This window comes from Myotis myotis, unplaced genomic scaffold (assembly GCF_014108235.1).
Source record: "Myotis myotis isolate mMyoMyo1 unplaced genomic scaffold, mMyoMyo1.p scaffold_m19_p_9, whole genome shotgun sequence".
Classification (NCBI taxonomy): Eukaryota; Metazoa; Chordata; class Mammalia; order Chiroptera; family Vespertilionidae; genus Myotis; species Myotis myotis.
Window position 1 is genome coordinate 74,764,361 of NW_023416401.1, and position 24,417 is coordinate 74,788,777.

The 24,417-nt window shown below is 41.8% G+C and overlaps 1 protein-coding gene across 10 annotated transcripts in view; it reads right to left on the minus strand.

Moving 5' to 3' along the window:
- KIF16B (kinesin family member 16B) overlaps nucleotides 1-24,417 on the minus strand; it is a 278,501-nt gene that overhangs the window by 81,680 nt on the left and 172,404 nt on the right. For 4 of the 10 annotated variants that reach the window (XM_036321857.1, XM_036321856.1, XM_036321854.1 and 1 more), the window contains exons 18-22: nucleotides 13,711-13,764; nucleotides 10,658-12,016; nucleotides 7,140-7,292; nucleotides 5,507-5,603; nucleotides 4,654-4,704 (exon numbers count right to left, since the gene is read on the minus strand). In XM_036321857.1, the coding sequence (XP_036177750.1) occupies nucleotides 4,654-4,704; nucleotides 5,507-5,603; nucleotides 7,140-7,292; nucleotides 10,658-12,016; nucleotides 13,711-13,764 (1,714 nt within the window). Of the gene's footprint in view, nucleotides 1-713; nucleotides 3,316-4,653; nucleotides 4,705-5,506; nucleotides 5,604-7,139; nucleotides 7,293-10,657; nucleotides 12,017-13,710; nucleotides 13,765-24,417 lie in introns of those variants that run through there. The other 6 variants (XM_036321855.1, XM_036321853.1, XM_036321851.1 and 3 more) reach the window with 6 other exon arrangements.

Sequence of the window (24,417 nt, forward strand, 5' to 3'; positions counted from 1 at the left end):
GGATGGAGTAATTAAGACATCAACCTCCTTCTTTCTAAGACTCAGTAATTTAGTAGAACACACATACCCGAGAAACAGAAGCACACTGGCAGAGTAACCCAGGGTCAGATGACGTAAAAAATAGACACAAAACATGCAACCTGATTCCTTATTGAAATGTTGAATGGAGGTGGATAAAAAAGGGTCAAACTGAGGAGAGGAGAATTCTGAAGAGGCTAGTTTTAAGCCTCTACAGAGGAGGAGGACAACTGACAACTTCGTGAGGAGAGAGACCTATCTAAGGCCGACTTGGGCATGAATTCAGGCCAGAAAGGAGGCCAGCAAACCAACTGGCTCAGGTCAGCACAATACTTGGTCAGAGGGTTAGATAGGCCGCAAGAGGGAGGACAACCAGGGAGAAGTGTTGAATGCCTTCTGAGGTGACTATATATCTGATAAGATGGCATAAAGAAGCTGTTAGGAAAAGACATAGAGATGAAAGCCATTCTAGGACAGAAATACAAGGATTCAGAGAAAGGATTGGTACATGAGGGCATGTTGCATAAGGGGGAGGTAACCAAAGATAAACCAACAGGTAAGGAACTGAAACCCTGAAGGTTGGAAAGGAATAGTCACAAAAACTGAAAGGAGAAAAAGGAAATAACTGAGTGAAAATACTGCAGGGCACATGTAGCATCTTCATTCTACCTATTACAGTGAGGGGAGGGCATTTGAAATCTCTGGGTCCTTCGGAAAGCTTAATGAATGACCAATGTGCTCTGTTACAGAGCTGTCCTAATCACAGCTAAAACAGAGGATGTCCATGAAAGCCACTCACAAATGGGGCACTTTTTCAGGCAGCGCAAATTAGTCTGACAGAATCCAGCAGGCAAAGACCCACTCCACACCAGCATACTATAACTTAACATTAAGCCGAACACAATCTGAAATGCTTTAATCACCTCACAAATAATGAGGCAGACCCACATTTACAGGTTCAAGAAAATGAAGCAAGGAGGTGATAAGGGTATTTTATTAGTATGCTAAAACCTATTTTTATTTTATTGTAGATATTTAATATGTTTGCATCTTTCATTTTAGAGGTCTGCATTTTTCCAGTTTTAAATCAGTTAGCTACTGAGACCTTCATAGTCCCTGACTGCTTTAATTGTGTTCTTTATAGATTTCAAAGAATATGCAGAGTATTTTCACAAGTTCTCCTCCCTAGAGCCTTGTCAAATGTGAGATCAGCCACAGAGCCTCATCCTGAGAGTTGAGGGTCAGATCCCAGACCTCAGGGGCCACATGCCGACTGCCCTGAAGACAAAATGGGCTGGTGAGCAGCGGGACATTTGGGGTGTCTTGGGAGCATCCTGGGTGCTCAGACAGACTCTTTCTTGAATCTGATGGAAGTTTTAGTTTATGAAAGAAGAGAAGTTGGACTGCTGGTAATGTTCTCTTCTCTGGAACAACGACGCACCTGAATTCACTTAAAGCACGAAATCTGGTGACATCAAACTGTGTTCGTGGAGGAGGTGTGTTTAGAGAGCGAACGTGTGGATAGAAAACTCGATCTTCCTTCACAAGGGCGATGTGGGTATTTAGAAGGACCAGTGACTGACACTCGTCTTGGCCAGAATCATCTTCAACTCTGACTGTTGTGTACAGCAGTAGCTGAACCTCTGCCAGAGAGGGGATGTTGACTTCCATATTTCCATGGAGAAAGTAAATCATGTCAACCATGGTATTCTGGAATTTGGATGACAACCAAACTCCGTTTGACAAAACTAAATCAGGGATTTCTGCTTTCCAATCAAGAGAAAGCTGGACCAGATCTTGCTGGAGCAAAGGGTGACTTGAGCAGGCAGTGGCGTCAGACTCGGGCATCAGGACACACAGAAGGTCACGGCATATTTGTTGACAGAGATTTTTGTTGTAACTAAATACAGTGAGCAGGAGACTCTCTGCAGAGCCCAGGAATCGAATGCTCTGCCCACCAAAGCCGATTTGAATCTCCCGTAGTCCTGTAAGAGACAGAGCATGAAAAATGCCCATGGAGCCCAGGTGGGTGTCTGACAGGACTAAAGCATATAAAGTTGAAGGAAGCAGGAGCAAACACGCTGGCTGGGGGTCAGGTTCTGTGCAGTTAGCAACAGCAAGCCAGTAAATGCCTCTGACCTTATGCATGTCGACCAGAAGTCCTGGTAGGAAACAAGCCACATGCTGGAGAAAGTCTTTTAAAGGGCACTCTTGAAGTTTCAGCATTGGATCTGGGAATTGCACAAGGGTCTGCTTAAATGCAGAGATCCTTCCAGCTTCTTCAGATTCCAGGCGGACAACTGAGCTTGGAGAGGAACCTGGTACCTCTGCAGCTGTGAGGCCTGGCACTCTGTAAGGCTCCACGCTCCCTGCTGGCCTGATGGCTCCTGCCTCCTCACTGAGGCTGCCAACCTGATCTTCTGCAGGAAGAGAATGAGATTCTGATGATACCCAGTGTGACGTCAAGGGCAGATGCCGGGGTAAGTTCTTCACCAAGGGCAGTCTTCCGATGAATGTTGTTACTTGGGAGGTGAGTCCACTGGGGTCCCACAGACTCCCCACATGCCTGGCTTGGCTGATAACCTTTGTGCCAGCCTGTAGCAGGTGACTGCTCGTACCTTTATAAAGGTTGGAGAACCTGTGGTAAAAATATCCTAACCCACCGTTCCCTTCTGTCCTGATATTTATCGATGACTCTGGAGGGCTAACTTTTTCAGAAGCTAACTCTTCCTCAGGGTGCTGCTCACTACACAACTTTGAGGCTGGTGAACTCTGAAAAATGCCGGCAGATACACTCTCCTCACTAGAAACACTTCCAGAGAAGACACAATAGAGTAACTTGCTTTGCCTGGTCTGTTTGTTCCCACTATTTATAGACACTTCTCGGCATGTATGTTGCAGCAGAGTCCAGCTGGATTCAATTTCCAAGTTGTGTTCATCTTTATGAGTCATCAGCTCACTGAAATTTTCTGATTTAACCTGAAAATGTTCTGCATTGCTGGTGTTGTTTTCATTAAGAGGAGAGATTTTAGATAGACTGAAACCTTTTGTTCGACAACCACCCATGTGCTCAGGACAACTATATTTGCAATCACTGTTCTGCAGCGCCTCAGGTGCTGAGGGCTGATCCCTTGGGTGGTAGACTCTCTCTCCTGATGCTGAAGAGAAAATTGTAGAGTCTGAGATGTTCCAAGTCATGGGATCACTCTGGTGGTTGTTCTGATCCACCTCCCTCCTCTCCTCTCTGGTGGAAGGGTCAGTAACATCTTTGGGCAGCAGCGGGGCAAGACCCCCTTTCTGTTCAAGATGTCAAAAACAGTTGAAATGGGGATGTGGTAGCAGCCTTCGTGATTCTTTTGCACATGAAGATTCTTGCAGTCATTGGTTTCATTGTGTGGATTGATTCAGAGGTTAAATCAAAAGCCTAAGCCATTCATATTGATTGAGGCATGATTTGAAAATATATGATTGGATTCACATATAGAACATTAATTTCCATATTATATCCCTAATAAATTGCTGAGTAATTTTACAGAAGTACCTTGTATGGAATTGATCTACAGTATCCATTTCCTGGTCTAATATTTCATTCACTCTAAAATAAATCCTAAGTCATTTGGGTCAGTTTTCAAAAGGTCAAATTCAGTTGTACAAATGAGTCCATGACCATATGTTCAAAATGTAAAAGTAATTAGGGCATACTTAATGAAAATATGACAGCAAGGTCAAAAGAAATTGACAGGTGTTCCAACTGAAATCCTACTTCTCTTGCCTCTTGGTTCATTTGACAAGATTCCTTAATTCCATCTACCTGGTTAGATTGCTATTACCATATTTACAATCCAACCTTGTCAAAGGCCAGCCACTATGGATACAAAGAAATGAAAGGCAACAGCCTGCTCTTCACCAGGTTATCGGCTGAAGAGATGGATGTCCAGAGGAAGATAATGCCATTACTGGATGATTGGAAGGAGAACATGGCAGTGGCCAAAATCAGTTAAGCCTTCTGTGGAACATCCATGCTTCCACCTCTCATTCTCTGTTCAGTAATTTAGAAACACCATCTGTAAGATTTGTATCACCACCAGTTGTTTTCTGTGTGTGTGTGTGTGTGTTTTAGGAATGTATGGGAAAGACAAGACCCTTAGTGGAGAAAAATACAAGTAAGCCCTTAGAAATTGTATGCCCAATAAACCTGAGTTTGACAATTCAATAGTGAAATAAGCTCATCAACAAAGAGTTATTTCCTTTGTATTACTGCCAACTCAGTCTATAAAGTAAGCAGGATTTTAAAATATTGAGAAGTGCTCAGTTTCATTTCTAAACACCATATATAATTCTGGTTATATAAATCTGCCTTTCAAATGCAAACCAAGAGAAAGGATACTGTTGCCAATGAAAAACTAGGCAAAGCGCCTCCACCACCGCTACATGCCACGCAAACAAAGTCAAAGCAGTTTTGAATCTGCAGGAGCCCATTTAATTTTAGGGAAGAATAGCTTGCCTTCCCTATTAGCCATTAATCTCACTGGGACTTCGAGGTTCTAATTATGCAACTAAACATTAAGAAAATTTAATCACATGAGCATGCCATAATTTAAGGCGACCCTATCAATCTGAAAAATCATTACCTACCTCATATTTTAGCTTACGTTGAATGGTACCATTGTGAAGTTTCTCATTATTCTGAAAAGAATAGAAAAAGTCCTTTAAATTAAATTACAGTGTGTTCATAGAGGAGAAAAAAAATGATTTGATTAGAAATATTTATGGGAACAAAATTCTAAAGAAACATACTTGCCATTCAACAATGACAATTTTTCTATAGAATTTATATTCCACAGTAAACATGACTCTATCGATCCATCTGCCCGTAAGAGAACTGAACCATTTATTCTGAATCTTAAATGTCTAAGAATAATATTAAAAGCAAGGTTTTCCTTAGGACAATTCTTAAAGTTGCAAGATAGAAATGCAATGCTTTTATTTTGATAAAAATCAAGTTGCAAATATGTATTTTCTCAAAGGTAATTTTTTTTCTACCTGAAATATTCATCAAGCAAATTAAATACTTACAGAAATTGGTTGTATTTATTTTATTTTATTTTTTTTCAATTACAGTTTACATTCAATATTATTTTGTATTAGTTTCAGGTGAAATTGGTTAGTATTTTTGGAGAAAACAGGAAAATGTTACATGTAGACTTATTATAAATCAAACAAAGTAAATAAAACATTTTAGGAAACTTTATATTCACTTAAGAATTTCCTCCAGAAATTCAAAAGTTTACAATAAATAAACTTACTTTTGAACTCACACTATTTGTAAACTATTAGGCTCCACCCAATATTTAATTTTTCTAGAACATTTGCATCTCAATTTTCTCACTGAAAAACAGTAACAAAAGATCCCACCACTATCTTCAATAATTTATTGAAGGCTTGTCTTAAAACGCATGACTGCGTTAGTATGGTTCCCTCAGCTCACCTTCGTCATGTCTGCAGATACACTGCTGTCATTGCAAATCACACGACGCAAATCCTGAAGACGCCTTTGGACTTCCTCTTCAATGTAAGCACTGACCCTGGGAACAGGGAGACAGGGGTACTTGAATACTTCTAACCACACAGAGCATTGGAGATACTGTTGTTACTATGCCCTTCACAATAGGGAACTTTCCCGTTTTATTTTTTTTTTATATATATACTTTATTGATTTCAGAGAGGAAGGGAAAGGGAGAGATAGAAACATCAATATGAAGAGAATCATTGATTGGGTGTCTCCTGCATGGCCCTTCTCCTTCTCTCCCCCTACCTGCTGGGGACAGAGCCTGCAACTCATAGCATTTCCATATTATATCTCTAATATAATGCTCAACCACTGAGCCATGCTGACAGGGCAAACTTTCTCATTTTAAATGCCAAACATAACAACTCTGGACCTTAAACATTTTTCTACTTTCTAAGAAGTCTAGAGCCATGTGTTCACTATCTGTGTTCTCTCCAAATGAGAGAGAACTGACTGAATAACAGAAGCTTGAGACTGGAAGGACAACTGAGTGATCCCATCCAACTCTCCCCTGGATTACCTTTTAGTATTGAAAATAAAATCATGTGCAACTGAAACTGAGCTAAGGCCACTTACAAATGAATTGCCTCACTGGACTTTTAATTTTTAAATTATCCCAGTGGAATATGCAGCCCTAACTTTAAAGGGCCACAGAAGTTCATACTATTCTGAGTACATTTTGATATCCAAATACTTATCTCCTAATCAGGACTGTCCAGTTTGAAATGTCCCCATGGCATAGATGGGTTGAGAAAAATAACCAAGTTCTTTATAGCTAAAGAATGATTGAGTCAATTTATCTGAGAGTCTAAGCCACAGAGCAATTGACAATGCCACCCAAGTTGAAAGTCATTTCATTATAGTAGCTGTCAGGTATATAGGTATGCTATTTATGATCATTCTGAATATACTGGTACAGCGTTGGTAACAGACTTCATCTATTTGTAATCATGACTTCTATAAACTATCTGTCAGCGTAAGGTCCTTCTTCTTGGTACAATTCAATTAATGCGATTTCTTTGTTCCTCTCAACTTGGCCTTGCATCACTACCTTCTTGGTGAGCTGGTTCCCCAGGACCTTTTAGTTCTGTCTTCTCACACAAACTACTTGCACCAGCATTACTTGGATTTAGCTGGCCAGTTTTCAAGTCTTTGGTTCCCTTTAAATGATAACTCAACCCAGGGAGTGGTTGATGGAGACAAAGCGCATCTTAGGGCAGTGATGGCGAACCTTTTGAGCTCGGCGTGTCAGCATTTTGAAAAACCCTAACTTAATTCTGGTGCCGTGTCATATATAGAAATTTTTTGATATTTGCAACCATAGTAAAACAAAGATTTATATTTTTGATATTTATTTTATATATTTAAATGCCATTTAACAAAGAAAAATCAACCAAAAAAATGAGTTCGCGTGTCAGGTTCGCCATCACTGTCTTAGGGTCATGAATTACTTGTCACCTTCTATAGAGCCCTCCATATGTAAACTGGCCAATATGAGAGATAGTGACTCATTGAATCACATCAGAAATGATGACAGTTTAATGTCCAGTACCTGGCGTCCATCAGAGGAGCCAGGTGAGATTTTTCAGCGTTGGATGACAAGCTGGAAGAAGCAGCCTTTTCCTCTAAGGTACCAAAATGCCCTTTCTGAACACCATCAACTTCATAGATCTTCTGCTTCAACTGCTGGATTTCATGTTCCAACCTACAGAGATGGAAGATACATGAATTCATTCATTAACAGTATTTCCTGAGCATCGACACTGATTGGGACGTTGTTCTAGAAACCATGGGGGATCCAGACAAAAAATCTGTGCAAACAGCTTTACCATCTAATAGAAAACGTGCCACATACCTAAAAGATAAAGTATATGGTGATAATGGGCCACAAAAGGGGTTCAGAACAAGTACTTTAGGCATTCAAAAACTGGAGCATTTTACCATCAAGGGCAAAGATTCCCACTGTGCTCCAAGCAAATGCTCAGAGGTAGATGTGCAGGATTCTGAGCCCCCTACCCTGCCTTCAATAAAACAGTTGTTTACTATATATTGAGATCTCACTTAACATTTCTGTTTGAGAAAAGAGATCTATACTTTCAAGAGTTTTTAAAACCACCAATCTTGAAGAACCTTCATGGTCAAGGTAGGTTTAAGTTGAATCTTCAGAGACCAGTGGGAATTCGAATCTCTGGGGATAGTGGCAGAGAGTTGTCCAGGTACAGAAAGCAACATGAACACAGAAGCTAAGCTGTGGAAACCGGGAATCCACTTTGCCTAGGCAGAGGGTGTGGAAAGGGCAAAAAGATGAGAGATCTAGGAAAGCAGGCTGAGTATCTCAGGAAACTCATATAAACTGTAAACTGTAAAATCAAACATTTATTGCCCATGATGCCTCTAATATGAGGTCAAGTGTCTGTGAGGCTGTTCTGCCACTGACCCAGGCACACTTGAATCCAGGGCCATCATTGCAAGCATGTCAAACTTGCAGCCGGCCATAAACGAGGCATGTGGCCCGTCAGCCATGAATTTGACATGCATGGGCTAGCAGCGGTTCTCAACCTGTGGGTCGCGACCATCGGAAAACACATATAGCATATCAGATATTTACATTACAATTCATAACAGTAGCAGAATTACAGTTATGAAGTAGCAACGAAAATAATTTTATGGTTGGGGGTCACCACAACATGAGGAACTGTATTAAAGGGTTGAGGCATTAGGAAGGTTGAGAACCACTGGAGAGGAACAAGTCTGCCCATGCACTTGGTCCCAGAAAACACTAGACCCAGCTAGGGGCTGTGGCCCACATGGGGTGTGAACTGGGGCAAGTTAATGAAATCTGGGTCTCAATGTCTTTAGATATCAAATGAGAGAGTAAACTAGTCTCTCCAAATCCACTCAGCTCCAAAAATGATGGATTTTAGCTTCAGATGCTGGCACACCGTAACACTGCCAGCTCTCCGATGTCACCAGCAGCAATTTGACTGCTCTGTCCTAAACATGAAAGCCACGTTGTGAACTGCTGAAATTAGACTGTGGGGTCACCAGGGTTAGCACTCATGGGTTTCATGGGAGGCAATGCCCTGCTTAACTCAGCCTTTCATCTGTCTGCTGATTAGCAAGTACTTATTGAGCATCACCTTGCAGAGCACACAACATTTTCAAAGGGCAAGGGAATGAGCACAAGAGAGTGATGTTAGGGGCCAGGTGGGTGGGCCAGCAACCAGGGAACAATATTGAGTGTCTCCGAGGTCGTAAGGAAAATGAGCCGGATATAAGTAGGTAACTGCCAATGTTTATAATTAGGATGACACCCAGTGGAGTTGTTCAAAGGCTGCAGGACCAGGACTGTGGAAAAGACAGAGCAGGGGTTAAAGGGGGCCCTGAAGGCTGAGCAGGATTTATAGGAGGGGTTGGGGCACATGGAAGAGCCGCCTGCCTGGCAGCAGCTCTGTGTCAGCAGACAAGAGGACAAGAGGCTAAGAGTCTGGAGGTAAGTAGACCTAGATTCAAGTTGCAGCTCTGCCATTTTCCACCTGACACTTGTCCCGAGTGGTTATATAACTACTGGGTAGAAAAGAAAAAAAAGACAGAAAATGGGTTAAATTTTGCTCGCAAACAACCAACAGGCAAAGCCAAGTTCAGTACACTGTTATCCAATCTGGTTCCACAGGAATTTAATATTTCACACTTGTGGATTTCACGAGTGGTCAAGTCAGGCTGCATGGCAGGCCCTGGCTTAGCCATGAGAAACCCAGAAAGATAAACACTAAAAAAAGCTCAGGAGCATCACAGCCAGAACAAAGAGCTCAGATTTGTTGGCCTGAACTAGGAGTAGCCAAGTCTACTCCATCCAAACACAGGAAGCTGAAAGCCTCCTCTGTGTGGCTGCTAGAGCAAGGCTGACATGATCACTTCCGCTATAATAGAGTATTAATACTAAATGGCCAGGGAGTGAAGCCAGTTGAAAAAAGCCAGGGACAGCAAGCTAAAAGCTCAGGCTGCATTCCTACTGCACACTGCAGGATACAAATTGAGAGCGTGCTCTCCACTACTTAAAATTTCCTGGGGCTGCCGCTTTGTCCGGAAATTTTGTTTATATAATACACCTGCAGTCCTATTCTTGAATTTCAAACCTATTTCTCTGAAGTAATAGCATTATGGTTTTTGATTGTTATTTGCTGCCGTTTTGCCTGCAGGAATTACCAGAGTAATTGTAAATAGAATTCACAGTAGAAGCCGGTCATTTGAAAGGAGGTTGCCCCAGCCGGCTTGGCTTAGTGGATAGACCGTCAGCCTGCAGACTGAAAGGAGGTTGTCCTGACCTTTCCAGGCAAAATGATGGATGGAGGCTCCAGCAACACCTCAGAGCAGGCCTTGCCTGTCATTAGCATGGATCCCAGGCCTCTGCCAATGCCAAGCTGGGCTCCTACAGGGCCGCAGACTGGGCTTCTGTTGCAGCCCCTACAGGAGGCCTCTGGATGGGAGGAATGCTGAGGTGGGGGCAGTGTTCCACGCCCTCCAACCTGGGCTTCAGTTAAGATCTCAACTAACCAAAGGTTTGGAGCTAAGAAAATGTACAGACCCCTGATCTCATCTACCATCTACCCCTCCCTATAAGGGTGAATGGGTGACAGATCCCGAACCAGCAATGATGGGGCGGGGGGCGAAGGGGGGGGGGGGGTCGTGGAGAGGAGAGACAGACCAGAAGGAAGAAAGGAAAAGGAGGAAGGAGTCAATGCCAGAAGCTTTCAGTCTTCTGTATTTATCACATATTAAAAAGTACACATTCCACAGGTCAGCGGGGTAATGAACAAGGCCTTTTTTTTTTGTTTGTGTGTTGTTTTCAACTTTAGGCCAATGATTCTAGAACAAGGATCCTAAAGAGGAAGTAAAGGATGTTTAGAGGTATTTCTCTCAGGCAAATAAGCATTTGCCTTCGTACTAGAGAATATCAAAGCTAAATGAATTCCTTTATAAAAAGACAGTGCTAGACACACTGTGAGGGGGAGACAACGCGCAACGGCGTGGCACCAGGGCTATGCCACGCTCTCCCTCCCCACATCTCACCTCTCCCGGTCCTTCTCCAGGGCCTCCTGCTCGGCTTCCAGGCTGGCCTGCAGCCCTGACTGCTCGCTGCTACTGCTGCTCAGGGTGGCCAGCTTCTGCCTCTGCTCTTCGATCTCCAGGCCCAGGGTGGAGCGCCGCTGCAGGGCCGAGTGTCTCCTCTCCAGCCTGGCCACGGCCCGCTCCAGCGCCTCCCGCTGCTGCTTCTCCCGCGATTCCAGAATCTCCTTTTCCTTTTTCCTCACTTTTTCTTCCTGCCGGGCAACGTTGGCCGTGAATTCAAAGGTGGCTTGGAGCTTCTGCAGCTGGCTCGCGTTGGCTTGGTACTGGGCAAGCTGCTCTTCTTTTTCTTCCATTTCTTTTTCTACTTGATAAAGAGTGTTGTCTAAGCCCAGGGGGCCTCTATCGAGGATTTCAAACGCTCTCTGCTTTTCCTCTAGCAGCGTCGGCAGATGATTCTGCAGGAGGTACTGGAGCTGGCGCTCTTTATATTGCAGCCTACACTCTGCTGGCTTTATTTTCCCTAAATCTTGAGCCACCTGGGGGACATATGTGACACCATCATCATTTTTTCCCAACAACCTAGAGTCCTCCTCATTTTCCGATTTTAACCGTTCTAGGGTTTCCTGTTCTTCTTCAACTTCTTTTTTCAGAAGGTCCTTCTGCTGCACCAGGTCCTTCTCCAAGTTGGCTAGCTTGACCAGCTGCCTCCTCTTGAACTCTAAGAAATGCAACTGAGCCCTTTCCAGCTCCTCGCCGTCCTCATCGCCCTCGGCGCGGGCTTCCTTCACCCGCAGCAGCGACGCCCGGATGCCCTCCAGGTCTCTGCGCTCCTCCTCCACCCGCTGCACCTCTCCGCGCCGCAGGAGCCGGATCATCTCCTGCTTCTCCCGTAGCTGCTCCTCCAGATGGGCCACGAGCATGACCTGCTCCTTTTCTTGCTCCTCCAGCCTCTTCTTTTCCAGTTCCAGCTTGGCACACTGCTCCTCCTTTTCCCTTCTGAGCCGGTCCAGTTCTTCAAATATCTGCGTCTTCTCGGCCTTCTCGCTGTGGTTGAGTTCCTGCAGCCGCCGGAGCTCCTCTTTGACCCGGAGGAAGCGCTCTTCTTCCTGCTGCTGCTTCTGCAGCTCCATTTCCTGCTGCTCCCGCAGCCTTTCCTCTTCAAACCGCTCCTTCTCCGCCAGCAGGTCCTTGAGCCGGCTCTCGATGTGGAAGCTGCGGCGCTTGAGGCTCTCCTCCTGCTTGCGGATCTGGCGCTGGACGATCTCCGTCTCCTTGCGCTGGCTCTCCACCTCCTGCTGCATGCGCTCCAGCGCCGCCTTGTCGGATTTCTGCTTCTCCTCCATTTCCTCTATGAGTTTCCTGAAATACACAAGGTTGACTGGTCATCATTTGAACACCGTATTCAAATGCTGCTCTCTCTCCCCGAACTGAAATGCTCTGAAAATGAATATACAATATACTAAAGCTAAGCCCTTCACTACAATAAAAATGAGGGAGAACTGCTTTGCTTTTCATTTCCAATAGCAGGCTGTGCGATTTTTCTTTTTTTTTTTACTCTCTCACTGTCCAACATATCATTTGCCTAATCTCTTAAAGTAGCCTCTGATATCATGTCTTTGTAGAGTCTATAAGCATAATGTGTTATGCATAATATAATTTTAAAAGCCCCCTGAGCTCAAAGAGAAAGAAGCCTGCCCAATTTAAATTTAAATGTGAATAATTTTATTCAGCCCAATGGTTAAAATGCAACAAATTCAGTTAACGAGATGGCATTAAACAAAAACGCTTATGCTCTCTTCAATTCATTGAGGTCAAATATCAAAGTCAAGATAATCGACAGTTCATTGTTCCTGCTCAAATAACTACATGCTATTTAGCATTTAATCACTATCTTAGAGAAATCATTAATAACCAAATGGCCCTACGTACTAGCTTATTAATACACAACACTGAATATAACAGAATCTTCATTAGAATACTTAAGTGCATGACTCCAGGGGTTCCATGCCATACTTTGTGTCTAAGACAGTGGTTCTCAACCTTCTGGCCCTTTAAATACAGTTCCTCAGGTTGTGACCCAACCATAAAATTATTTTCGTTGCTTCTTCATAACTGTAATGTTGCTGCTGTTATGAATCGTCATGTAAATATCTGATATGCAGGATGGTCTTAGGCGACCCCTGTGAAAGGGTCGTTCGACAGCCAAAGGGGTCGCGACCCACAGGTTGAGAACCGCTGGTCTAGGAGCACAAACGACCCCCACTGGGTGCTACTCAATGTTTCAGGGGTGGGATGGCCTACAAAGCAGCAACACGGGTCTGTAAGAGAACGGATGATGGCCTCCACCTTGGACCCATCAAGGATCTGTCTTATCTGATGCCGGAAACGAATTCATCTGTAACATCTAAACTCCAGATTCTAGAAAATAAATAGTCACTTTGTAAATATTTCTATGGCCTTAGTTTCTACTCAAGTGTCTTAGTCCATTTCTTGAGCTGTTAAACAGAACAGGAGAAAAAAAGGAGATATTTATCACATAATTATATTCAGAACATATAAGGACTCTCCAAATCAATAAATTAACCACACATTCACACACACCAGAAGAAAAGTGAACGAGGACTGTGAAGAAGCAGTTTAGAGGGAAATACAGATGGCCAACCAGCATGAGGAAAGATGTTTAGAGGGGGGAGGCATAAGGAAGGGGAATTATCATTCTTTCAGCTTTTTAAAAACTAACCTGATATTTTAAGGAAGACATATTTTCGAGTTAAATTTAAACAAATATTTATTTGGCATAATTAAATGAGTGTACTCAATTTGCCTACTGGCTCTATTTCTCCTTTCTCAGAAGTATTTGAAGATGAATTATTTAAAAAATTGAACTACGACGTAAAACGTACCAGCTAAAGAAAATGGCCTATAGTCTTTAGACATGTAAATAACAGAGATGGAGTGAGGTACTGAAATAGACATAGATGAAATTGGTCTAGGACATTAACACACGAATCCACAACTACAGTAGTGTTAAAACAGTAACCCATGTTGCTTACCTTTTGCTTTCCAATTTTTCAAGTTCTTCACGCTGCTGCCGCTCAAATTCGAGTCTAATAAAATCAAATGAAAATTAGTAACTTTTCTAAAAGAGCTTTTCTCTCTCTTACCCTTTGTACATTTACCTATTACAAAGAACATCAGTTATTTGAGTATGATTTTTCATCACTATGGATTAGCAAGTTTAAAAAGTAAACTTAATTCTATGACTATAATTAGAAATTAAACATACTTTATTTGGAGCTTGAATTCAGACTAAAAGAAAAAAAGTATCTTACTTAAAGAAAAATAAACAAACTCCACAGTACTGAAAAAGCAGAGTTAAGGACTTCTAAATGATAAGCATGTCTATTCCATGCAGTTTAGTCACTGATAAGTATATAAAAATGGAGAATCTCTACCTTAGACAGATGGGTCCTTTTAAAGGGAAAAGACTGCCAGGGAGGTAGAGAGAGAGAGCACAGACATCAATTAAGAAAACAACTGAGGAAAATATCAGGAGAAAAGCAGTGAGGTACAAAAGCCAATAGCCATGAACAAATTTAAACATCTTTTTTATAAATATCACATTTGCCAATAATTTTTGAAGCAAACATTAGCTCTGTAATAGTTTGTACACTTCCCATGATAAGTAGAGCACTAATAATAACTGAGTGTAAGTAATAATTGTAAGCAGTAGTCAAATTCATATTTCCTACTGTACAGATAGTTATACTGCAGGAAGTTTGTCAAGATCCTCCTTAACTAGGAGTTACATGAGGCTAGATAGATGATGAACAGGTTCCCCACAGTGGTAGCAAAATAAAGGAGGCCTAAGCCATTGGGAATTTTGAAAAAAAAAATCACTAAAATATTGATAACAAAAGTTGACTTTTTCCTTAAGTACTAGATTTAATTAGTGCAAGATTTCTTTATTTCTATTAAACAGCATGAACTGTAATTCACATTATTTTCCTGTTTTGGTAGTTGGCAGATATTCTAAAAAGCTGAACTATGGAAAAATTCACCATGGATTACTTTCCTGGGATAATGTGCAAGTGCAAATTGACCAGTTATCTTTACAATGAGCTAACAAATATTTCAAATAGCTCTGGTATTGATTTATTGTGCTCCAATATTGAGAATAAGATGTCTGACGGACCTTGTCCTGAATGTTTCACAAGTGAGCTTACCCTGTCTCCCTTATAAATCCTTAAAATAGCAAATAGGATCAGGAACCAAAGCTTGGATATGTGAATGGACTTGTCCAAGGTCATAAAGATAAGGCGTGCTGGAGCCAGGACTTGAACAGAAGATAGCCTGGTTCCAAAATATACTCAATTAATTAATTTTATAAGCAATGTTTAAATTTGCGATGTACAATAAAAGTATTAAGTCCTTCACTGAAACTTGTCATTTAGGATTATATTTATCCTCCTACCAAATAAAAATAGTCTGTAGATTACAGGCATTGTCATCCATGAGAAATTAATCATACATATATGATTTTTGACAGTTTCCAAGTGTAACACTTAAATCATTACACTAAGTGGGTATTAACTTCATTCAAGTTAATATATGACCACTCTCTTTCCTATAACAATAAATGAACCTTGGGGATGTTTCCTAGTTGTTATTTTTAGACTTCGGGATAGTTTAGTCTTTCTAGAGATACTTATGAAATCAAAAAGAATCTCTGGATAAAACATTTTCAAAATCAGAGAATTTCCCCAACAGAATTGTCTTTATTTTCTATTTTTCTATTTTTATTTTCTGTGAATAGCTCAGTGTGACTGTCCATAGACACTGCTCTGACAATGTCACAAGTGCATGGTCATAAGCCAAGTGCTACTCTGAAAGTTGGGTGCCCCAAGTTCGAAGGAAAACCTATCCCCTGAGATGTTTACAATGTGCAGGCGATGGGCTGGACACTCAGTATGCAACACCCCTCTTTGTCCTCCCAACCCCAGCAGATTGGCACTATTTTATAGAACAGGAAAGTGAGGTTCAGAGCAGGTAAATAGCAGAGGGAGCACTTGGATCCACGTTTGGTACTAAAGCCAACTACTACAATTGTTGCTAATGAGCTGCATGGTCTCAGGTCATAAAATGTGAGTTTTAATATCTTCAATTCTTGAAAATGACACCCTGAGCATCTGTTATTTTTAATGAGCACAATGTCAGGCACTGTGCTAGGCACAGGGGATTCAGCAGTCTGTAAGGGAAATGTTGTCACTGCACCCAAAGGGCTCCCAGTCTGTAATAGTCAAATGAAAACATGTGTCACAAGTAAGGAATGAGGAGGAACACAGTAATATAACAGAGAAGGGTACTAATCTCAGAATTGGTAAGTTTGTAGAATCAAGGCAAGCTACCCGAGGAAACCTATATCTAAACTACACCATTTTTCTTCGGGCAATGTACAGAAACTCAAGAGAGTAGCAATATAACCAAATCTTCTTGGCTTGCTATGGGAGAAATGGCAAGACATAAAGCTCAATAGAACAACAGAAGCAAGACAGTGAAGTGCCTTGAAGTTATATTTAGGACTTTGAACTTGACCCTGTGATGATGGTAGAAAAGTGTCTTGGAATAGGGTTGTTGAAAAACAGATAAACTTTGTGTTCTGTAGAGAACAGGAAGAAGGGGAACAATATGAGAAATGAAGAAACAAATAGGAAGCTTTTGTAGTCATATAAATAAGAGATGATGGAGGCAGGACCTAGGATAACTAGGATAAAGAAATGAGGTCATTCTCTAATATTCAGTAGGTTGAATTGATAGAACTTGATAACTGGTTACATTTTGGGGGTTTGTGATGAGAAAGAAAGAGTCAAAGATGAGTTTCAGGTCTCTGGCCAGGTTACAAATTCTAGTGGTTTTGAGACTATTAAATGAATTAAAATTAACTATGAATACTTAATTTTCACAGAAGTTAAAGAAAATAACAAGTCTTACCTCCAAGGATTGTATCCAGGATCAAATGAGATAATACATGAAAAATACCTGTAGAGCATCTGCACATTTTAGGTCCATAACAATAGCCTCTCATTGTTAGGATCCGCTGAGATAGGGAGGATAACTGGGGTTAAAACCAGCTGGGGGGTGGGGAGCAAGAAGCAGTGGTAGCTGTACTAGTGCTAGCACTCATGGTGGTGAAGGTAAGGGTAGTAGTTAATATCCACTGATGCTAATATCCACTGAAGACTTGGTCTATACCTGCTTCTAGGTACTTTGCATTTAACTCTCAAAATGGCCTTGTGTGATACAGGTTCCATCATTACCCCATTTTACCTATGAGCAATGTCCATATTGCTAGTAAATGGCAGAATCTATTCTTGATTCTAGAGCCCATAACTGTAATCTCTTCTCTATCCTAGCTTCATGAAGGTAATATCAAGTTTACACATGTTGTATCTAATGATTCCAGAAGATCATCCAAATTGAGATATCCAACAGGCAGGGGATTCAAAGGTCTGGCAGTCAGGTCTTTATCGAGGATGGAGATAGACTTGGGATTCACCAGTATCTAGACAAGAAGTAAAACCACAATAGTGGCTGAGGCTACACAGGACAAATGTATAGTATGAGAATAAAGGAGCTTAGTGCGAAGTCTGGAAGTCCACAGACCCTGCAGTGACTGGCAGAGAAGGACAGGCCTTCAAATGAGGTAGGAGTGAGCAGTTAAAGACAGAAAGAGAAGACCAAGAAAAGGTAGACAAGGGAAGTAGAGGGAAGGGGGTGCTTCAAGAAAGGGATTTGTAATATGAAATGCTTCAGGAATTAAGTCAATTAAGATGGACGCCAAGAAGAATTCATTGAACTTAATGACATGGAGGTCATCAGTGACCTTGAAGTAACCTCTGTGAGTTGAGGCCAGAATGCAGTGGGCTGAGGAGTAAAGTGGAGACTGAGAATGTAGATGAGGTAGAGAGCTTTCCTGGAAATTTTAGTTATAAAGGGAAGATGGTAGTTTTAGGAAAATGGGAGCTCATTTTAATATCTAGGAGACTTACGTTTATTTAAATGACTGTATAAACAAGCCAAAAGAAAGAGGGGATAAAAAATTAGGGAGAGGTTGGAGATATCTCAGGGGACCCTGATTGGGCATGAGTAGAAAGGATGAACCAATGGCTAAGAGCAAGGATTATTCTAGCCCAGATCAAATCCTGGCTCCAATGTGACATGGAACAAGTTCTCAGCATCTCTTAAGCTCAGTTTCCTCATCTGAAAATAGACTCGAAAATAACCCTAGTCCCTACAGGATAGAGGATCCAATAAGAGTACAAACTGAGAAATCAGCAGTTAATAAATATTAGCCCTGAATCCTATAGGGTCCATAGTATAAGTAGAGGAAGCTAGCCTGACAAAGGCAAAGGGCAGTTCAGCCATTGGAACAGTAAGGAAGGAGTAAAGGATGAATCTATAGCAGACATGAGATTTGAAGGTGTTGTTCTCTTAGGACTTCTGTATTCTCTGTGAGGTCAGAAGTAAGGTCCTCTGCTAAGAGTGAGGAGGAAGAGTGGTTGGCTTTCAGTGATGGCGAACCTTTTGAGCTCGGCGTGTCAGCATTTTGAAAAATAACATGGAGATTATTTATAACAAGTGAATGGACCAGTTTCAGGACAAAAAACAGATTGATGGTTTCAGATGGGACTCTGCCAAGTGGGAGAAGCAAAGGACCATTGAGCATTTAGGAAAAGGATGGCTAAAGTGCTGGGGATGAGGACTTAATTAAATAGGTAAGTAAGTGGGGACAAAGCAAGGCTAAGGGTAAAGGTAAGAAATCAAAAAAATTCTCAGGATGAGTTATCCACATGCAGTCATAGTACAGCGAAGGCCTGGGGAGGGGAGGGAGTAGGGTGGCGGGGGTTAATGGTGTGTGTGGGGGTAAGATCTGTAATACTTTCAACAATAATGATAAATTTTAAAAAAGAGAGATATACTGTCAGGATTTAGAAAGATGGGGAAGCTTAGAAGGAAATTCCTAGAAGACAAATAGATGACAACTGTAAGGAGAGGCAAAGAGTGGGAGAGGCAGATGCTAGAAGTGAATGGATCAGGAGTGCACTATGGGTCAGAGGAAGGGTGGCCTCAGAGCAGCAGGGAAGACCCAGGAATCTCTGGGAGATTTCCCTTTCAATCACGTGATTGGGGTGGGGAAGGGAAAAGTATTGAATCAGAGGCGGCTGTCACACTCAGTTGTATGAGCCACAGCTCTGACTCCTCCTAAAGAATACCATCTATTGAAATCTAAAGTTCTGAGTCAAGAAATCAGAACTATGTTGTACCCTTGAAAGTAATATAAAATTGTATGTCAACTGAAATTGAAAATTTTTTTAAATATTTAAAAAGAAATCAGAGAGAGATTCCAATTTTAATTCTTAATGAAGTAGCATGACTTCATTTTCATGACCTGTTTCTAAATAGGAAAAAGGCTTGATTGCTTTCTACTACTGAAAGCAATATGTCTTTGATAAATAATGACTCCCATTTACTTAAAAATAAGAGTAAAAAGAAAACAAAACCCATTGGTAATTACTTTTATACTTCTGAAGTCATTTTACTTTCTAATCTAAAAGGAGGAAAATGACTCCTTAAGTCCAGCCAACACTTTCACTGGCAGCTACAGACTGGAATGGAAGCTGAGCTCCAGGCCACACTGTGCCTGAAAAGGAGCTCTTACCCTGCAATGGAGGTGAGCTGAAGGTCAGGCAGTCCCTTACCTGGATATCTTCAGTAGGAATGTGAACAGGTAAGGACAGAATTCCAGTCAGTGGGTAGGCCTGGATTTTTCCTACCAGATTCAGGTTATAATAAAATATAAGAATGCCTTCATGCATGTATAATCCATGAGGTTGCACTGGGCCCTATATTCACTTGAAGCTCTACTGTTGTCACCTTGAAATTTTTAATATGTGAACAAGAGGCCTCACAGTTCATTATGTACTGAGCTGGTCTGATCAAGTATACATCATTTTTAAAGAACTCCAGCCTCTTTCCTGGAATGTTGGGTGAGGTTCCAGTTCAGATCCTGATCAGGGATAGATGGAAAGAAGCAAGAAAAGGCTGGATCTCAGGATAAGATGGTTCACCTCTCCCTCATCCTTCCTCAGGGATTTAGTTTTGACCACAGTGGATTCTGTAATAGTTTAGACCAGAATGACTGACCTTCTCACCACCCTACCACCCTGAGAAACTTCCAGTCAGTCTCAATTCTCCTTATGAATGAGCAAATCCCAAGGGAAATCTTAAAGACTAAAGAGAAAGTTTGGATTTGAATGCTAGAGTTTGCTCAGGTCCTGACCTTGAGAACCTTGACATCATAAATGTTCTTTAAAGATTGAGAAGAAGCCAGTTACCATCCCAAGGTAGGCACAGGGAAACAAGAAAGAACTGGCCATTCATCAAGGCTCCAACTCTTCAGGGAAAGGCCTTGCTGTCTTGCCATGATCATCCGCTCTCATGAAAACTTTCACTAGAAAGCTAATAGCTAGCTGCTTTGTGGAAAGGGTTAGAAATGCTATTCCACTCACTCCCTGCCTCCTTTTATCCCCTCCCCCAAATCATGGTGTAACACATCAGGTTATCCTACGGTGAAGTGACTTATGTACAACTGAAATCAAGGTGTATATATCAAAATGTGGTCTCACAATGCAAACTAACCGAGAGGTTGTAAAGTTAAGCCCCACTTAGGTAAAAATCAGTTTATAACATAACTACCTATAGTACTCTGAGGTTGGCTTTCTCATAAACTTCCAAATCCCTGGTCTAGAAAAGACTCACTAAAGACTTTCCAGGAGCCAGTCTTAAGCCTTTTGGATTACAAATGAAAGTGCTCAAAGAAATAAAAGTTCTTTAAAAAATAGTAAAATTTGAGCATTTTAAGTGACTTTCTCTTCAGCTTATTTCTCCTAACAGTGGTATGACTTGCTCTAATAAAGATGGCCAGGGCCACATGTTAAACGCAGGACAGCCCTGATCAAGCATCACAGGTGGTGATAACTACATGAAAACTCAAAAGAGCACGCACACAGCACACAGCCTTACACCTTGAACACAGCACACAGCCTTACACCTTGAACACAGCACACAGCCTTACACCTTGAACACAGCACACAGCCTTACACCTTGCCTCTGGCCCCCCTTAGCTTTACAGGACAGGAGACAGAGGCCCCAAGAGTTTGAGAGAGAGGTTCACCGTCCAGGAGGACCTCCTCTTTAGAAGAGCCGAGAGTAAAGCCCACATTCCCCTACTCCTCTTCCATCCTAACCTTGACTCTTACCTCCCACCTTACCTCTTCCTCAACCACACCATGGCAACTTTTATCCCAGAAAGGGCATCCTAAAAGTTAAAGATAATTCATCATTCCAAGCTGTACTTCTCCCTGCTGAACAAACCAGAACAGTGCAGCACAGGCAATTTTACTGACACTCATTCAGCCATGCAAGCATTTTCAACAGGATATGGGGTGGAGAGACAGCACTCATGGCTGCAGGGAGCAAAAGAGGCCTCCCAGAAAAGCTAATGTCTGAGATGGGCCTTAACAGATAAACAGAATAATAATAGGCATAGTGTGGAAAGTGGGGGATTTAGTACAAAAAAATAGGATAAGAAAGACAGATTATACAAGCAAAAGAAGCAGCAGAGAGCCTTGTTGGGATATTGCTTTGAATAAATAAAGGGAAGTAATAAGAAATAGAAGTTAGACTGGGCAGAATGTCAATGGGTAACTAACCTTCCTGGGTTACCTTTCCTTCCTCTGTAGTTTTCTACAAAAGGCACAGGAACCAGTGAGCAGTGCCCACATCCATTAATTATATTGTTCAACAGACAACCAATGTGCCAGGCACTGTCCTAGACACTGGTGTCATAAATCTCTCATTCTAGTTAGGGGAACAGTATGTTTTGTGGTAAGTGCTGTGGAAAATAATGAATCCAGGCGAGAGAGTGCAGAGAGCAAGGGATATATGTATTTGGTGCCAACGTGGGGGAGAAGCCAGGCCAATGACTGGGAGACAATGTGTATGGCACACTGGGAACACAACAAGACCAGCATGGCAAAAGCAGGTGGAACCGGTGGAGAGTGATGGTATGAGAACAATTTTGACCCAAGAGGGAGCCAGGGCCAAGACCACCTGGGATCCTACAGGTCACAGAATGCAGATAGACCCCTGTCCACCAGGTCTCCTTAAGGACAGAGACCTGCCTTACTTGACTGTATATCCTGAGGGCTGAGGGCAAGGCACATAGTAGGTGTTCAACCAATGACTGCTATGGATAGTGATGTGAAGTCAGTGACATGAGGCTCAGAGCCAGATTCCCATTACACCACCAAAGAATACCTGGATGAGGGGATGGTGTCAACCAATGCAGAACTCTCTTTGCCTTAAGAAATAACAACTTTTCGTGCTTCCCACCCTCTCAAGATGAAAGCAATTAACAGTAGTAAATGCAGAAAACAGAGGTAAGCCCCTCACCATGAATGCTCTTATAGCACTCATGGTATACAGCCTTTAGTCTTCATAGCCATACACATACACACATGGATGAGAGACTAGGAAAGAGTCTTTTTTTGTAACCTTTTTCTCTTCACATATATCTTGAAAAAATCCCCAAATCATTAATTGTTATTCTACAACACAGTTTAATATCATGTAGTTTATAATATGGATGCCCCATGATTTATATAAGCAATCTCATACTGTTGGAACTGTACATGGAAGGTGATTCTGACAGAACAGTGTGGTGGGATCTAGACTGCGAAGACCAAGAAGAGGTTAGTTTAATGAAAGAAAAGCTGTGCATGTTTATGGGCAGAGAGAACACAGAGACCAGAAAAGGGAAGTTTGAAGATGCAAAAAAGACTTAAAATGCCCGATAGCTCCTCTGCCTTGACAATACCTCCTTGAAGTGAAGAGCTTTAAGAATCTGCTTCACACATTTGCACTTCTTTGATGTTGCATGCTGAGAGACAAAATGCTGACATGCCCAAATAGCAATGCTTGAAATGTGTGCCAGGTATGGGACTAAGGCTGGCGGGGGAATGGGAGTGCCTTTTGTGCCTCCGCGGGCCATGTGCCCACCCCCAGCTCTCCACTGTCATGCCTCTTCTGTACTTGGTCTTCCAAGCTTCCTTTCCCTTTTTTTTCTCTCTCTGGCTTCTCTCTCTTCTCCCCTTGTTGCTGGAATGTAAGCTGCAGCTCCCATCAAGTGAACAATTCAGGGAGGTATGGATATAGGTGAAAAACTAACCAAGTGGAAAATATTTACATAAATGGATTAGCTGCAATGCAATCAATAATTTATGTGGGGGAAATAGGGAAAAATTTCCCAAAGCAATGAATGATAAGGAAACTTTACATTATGATATAAACACAGAAAGATGTGTTCAATGGCCTGGGGCGAAGTTCACAATAAAATATTAAAAGAAACAGCAGAGCCCTAGCCAGTTTGGCTCAGTGGATGGAGCATCAGCCTGTGGACTGAAGGGTCCCGGGTTGGATTCCAGTCAAGGGCTCCTCCCAGCCTGGGCCCTGGATGGGGCTTGATGTAGGAGACAACCAATCCATGTGCTTCTCTCACAGGGATATTTCTCTTTGTCTTTCCCCCTTTCTTCCACTCTCTCTAAAAATCAATGGAAGAATATCCTCGGGTGAGAATTTAAAAAAAAGAAACATTTTTTAAAAATTAAAAAAAAAAGCAGAATACAGAACAGTATAACTAGTGTGATCTCAATTTTGCTTTTTAAATACTCTTTATAATGAATAATTATAATATATGATGTACAATTAACTATAAATACTATAAAATATAAGTAGATGTTACAAATATAAACCAATCATTATTTCTTGGTGGAAGGACTATGAATGCTTGTGATTACTTTATTCATTCCTGAATGTTACTTTTTGGTAATAAGCATTTAAATATATAATGAGACAAACTACCTGTTTCACATTTTTTTAAATCTATTGTGATTACAGCTACCATTTTACTTCCTTTTTGCTTCTATGAATCTCTGGTTCATTTCCATTTATTCCCAACAATGATGATAATTAACCTTTAGGAGATCATTAGATATGGGGGTTGTGGATGGTGACAAAACATCTGATGTCACTGATGTGGGACATAGCTAATCCAGGTTAGAATTATGGTCTATGATAAAAGGAAAAGGGGGGGGGGGGGGTGGAGTGGATGGAAGTACCTCATCATGTGGTAGGCTGTTAGACAGACATGAGCAGAGCAAGTACCATGGGCCGGTACAGAAGGTCACTGGAGTGCCTAGCAACAGGCAAAATTGGAAAAACAAAGATCTCACCTCCAAGGTAACCGTTCCTCCATGGCCTGTTGCTAGTCATGTGTCACACAGATTAGACCCCCTTAGAGGGTGAATGAACAAGGGGGCCAGAAAATAGGCTTAAGCAGTAAGTCCTCAGGATAATAAGGTTCTGACCCGAAACAAATAAACGCATCTAGGTCTCAGTTGTTTTTCAGCTCCAGGCCCAGAAAAACAGCAAAACCAGACAAGGGACTCCACAGCTGACCTCAGGACCAGTTGCACTGACTAATGACCCCCTCAACTGGCACCAGCAAATCAGTGGAGATCATGACCCTAAAGCAGCCATGGGCAAACTACGGCCCGCTGGCCGGATCCGGCCCGTTCAAAATGAATAAAACAAAACAAAAAAAAGACTGTACCCTTTTATGTAATGATGTTTACTTTGAA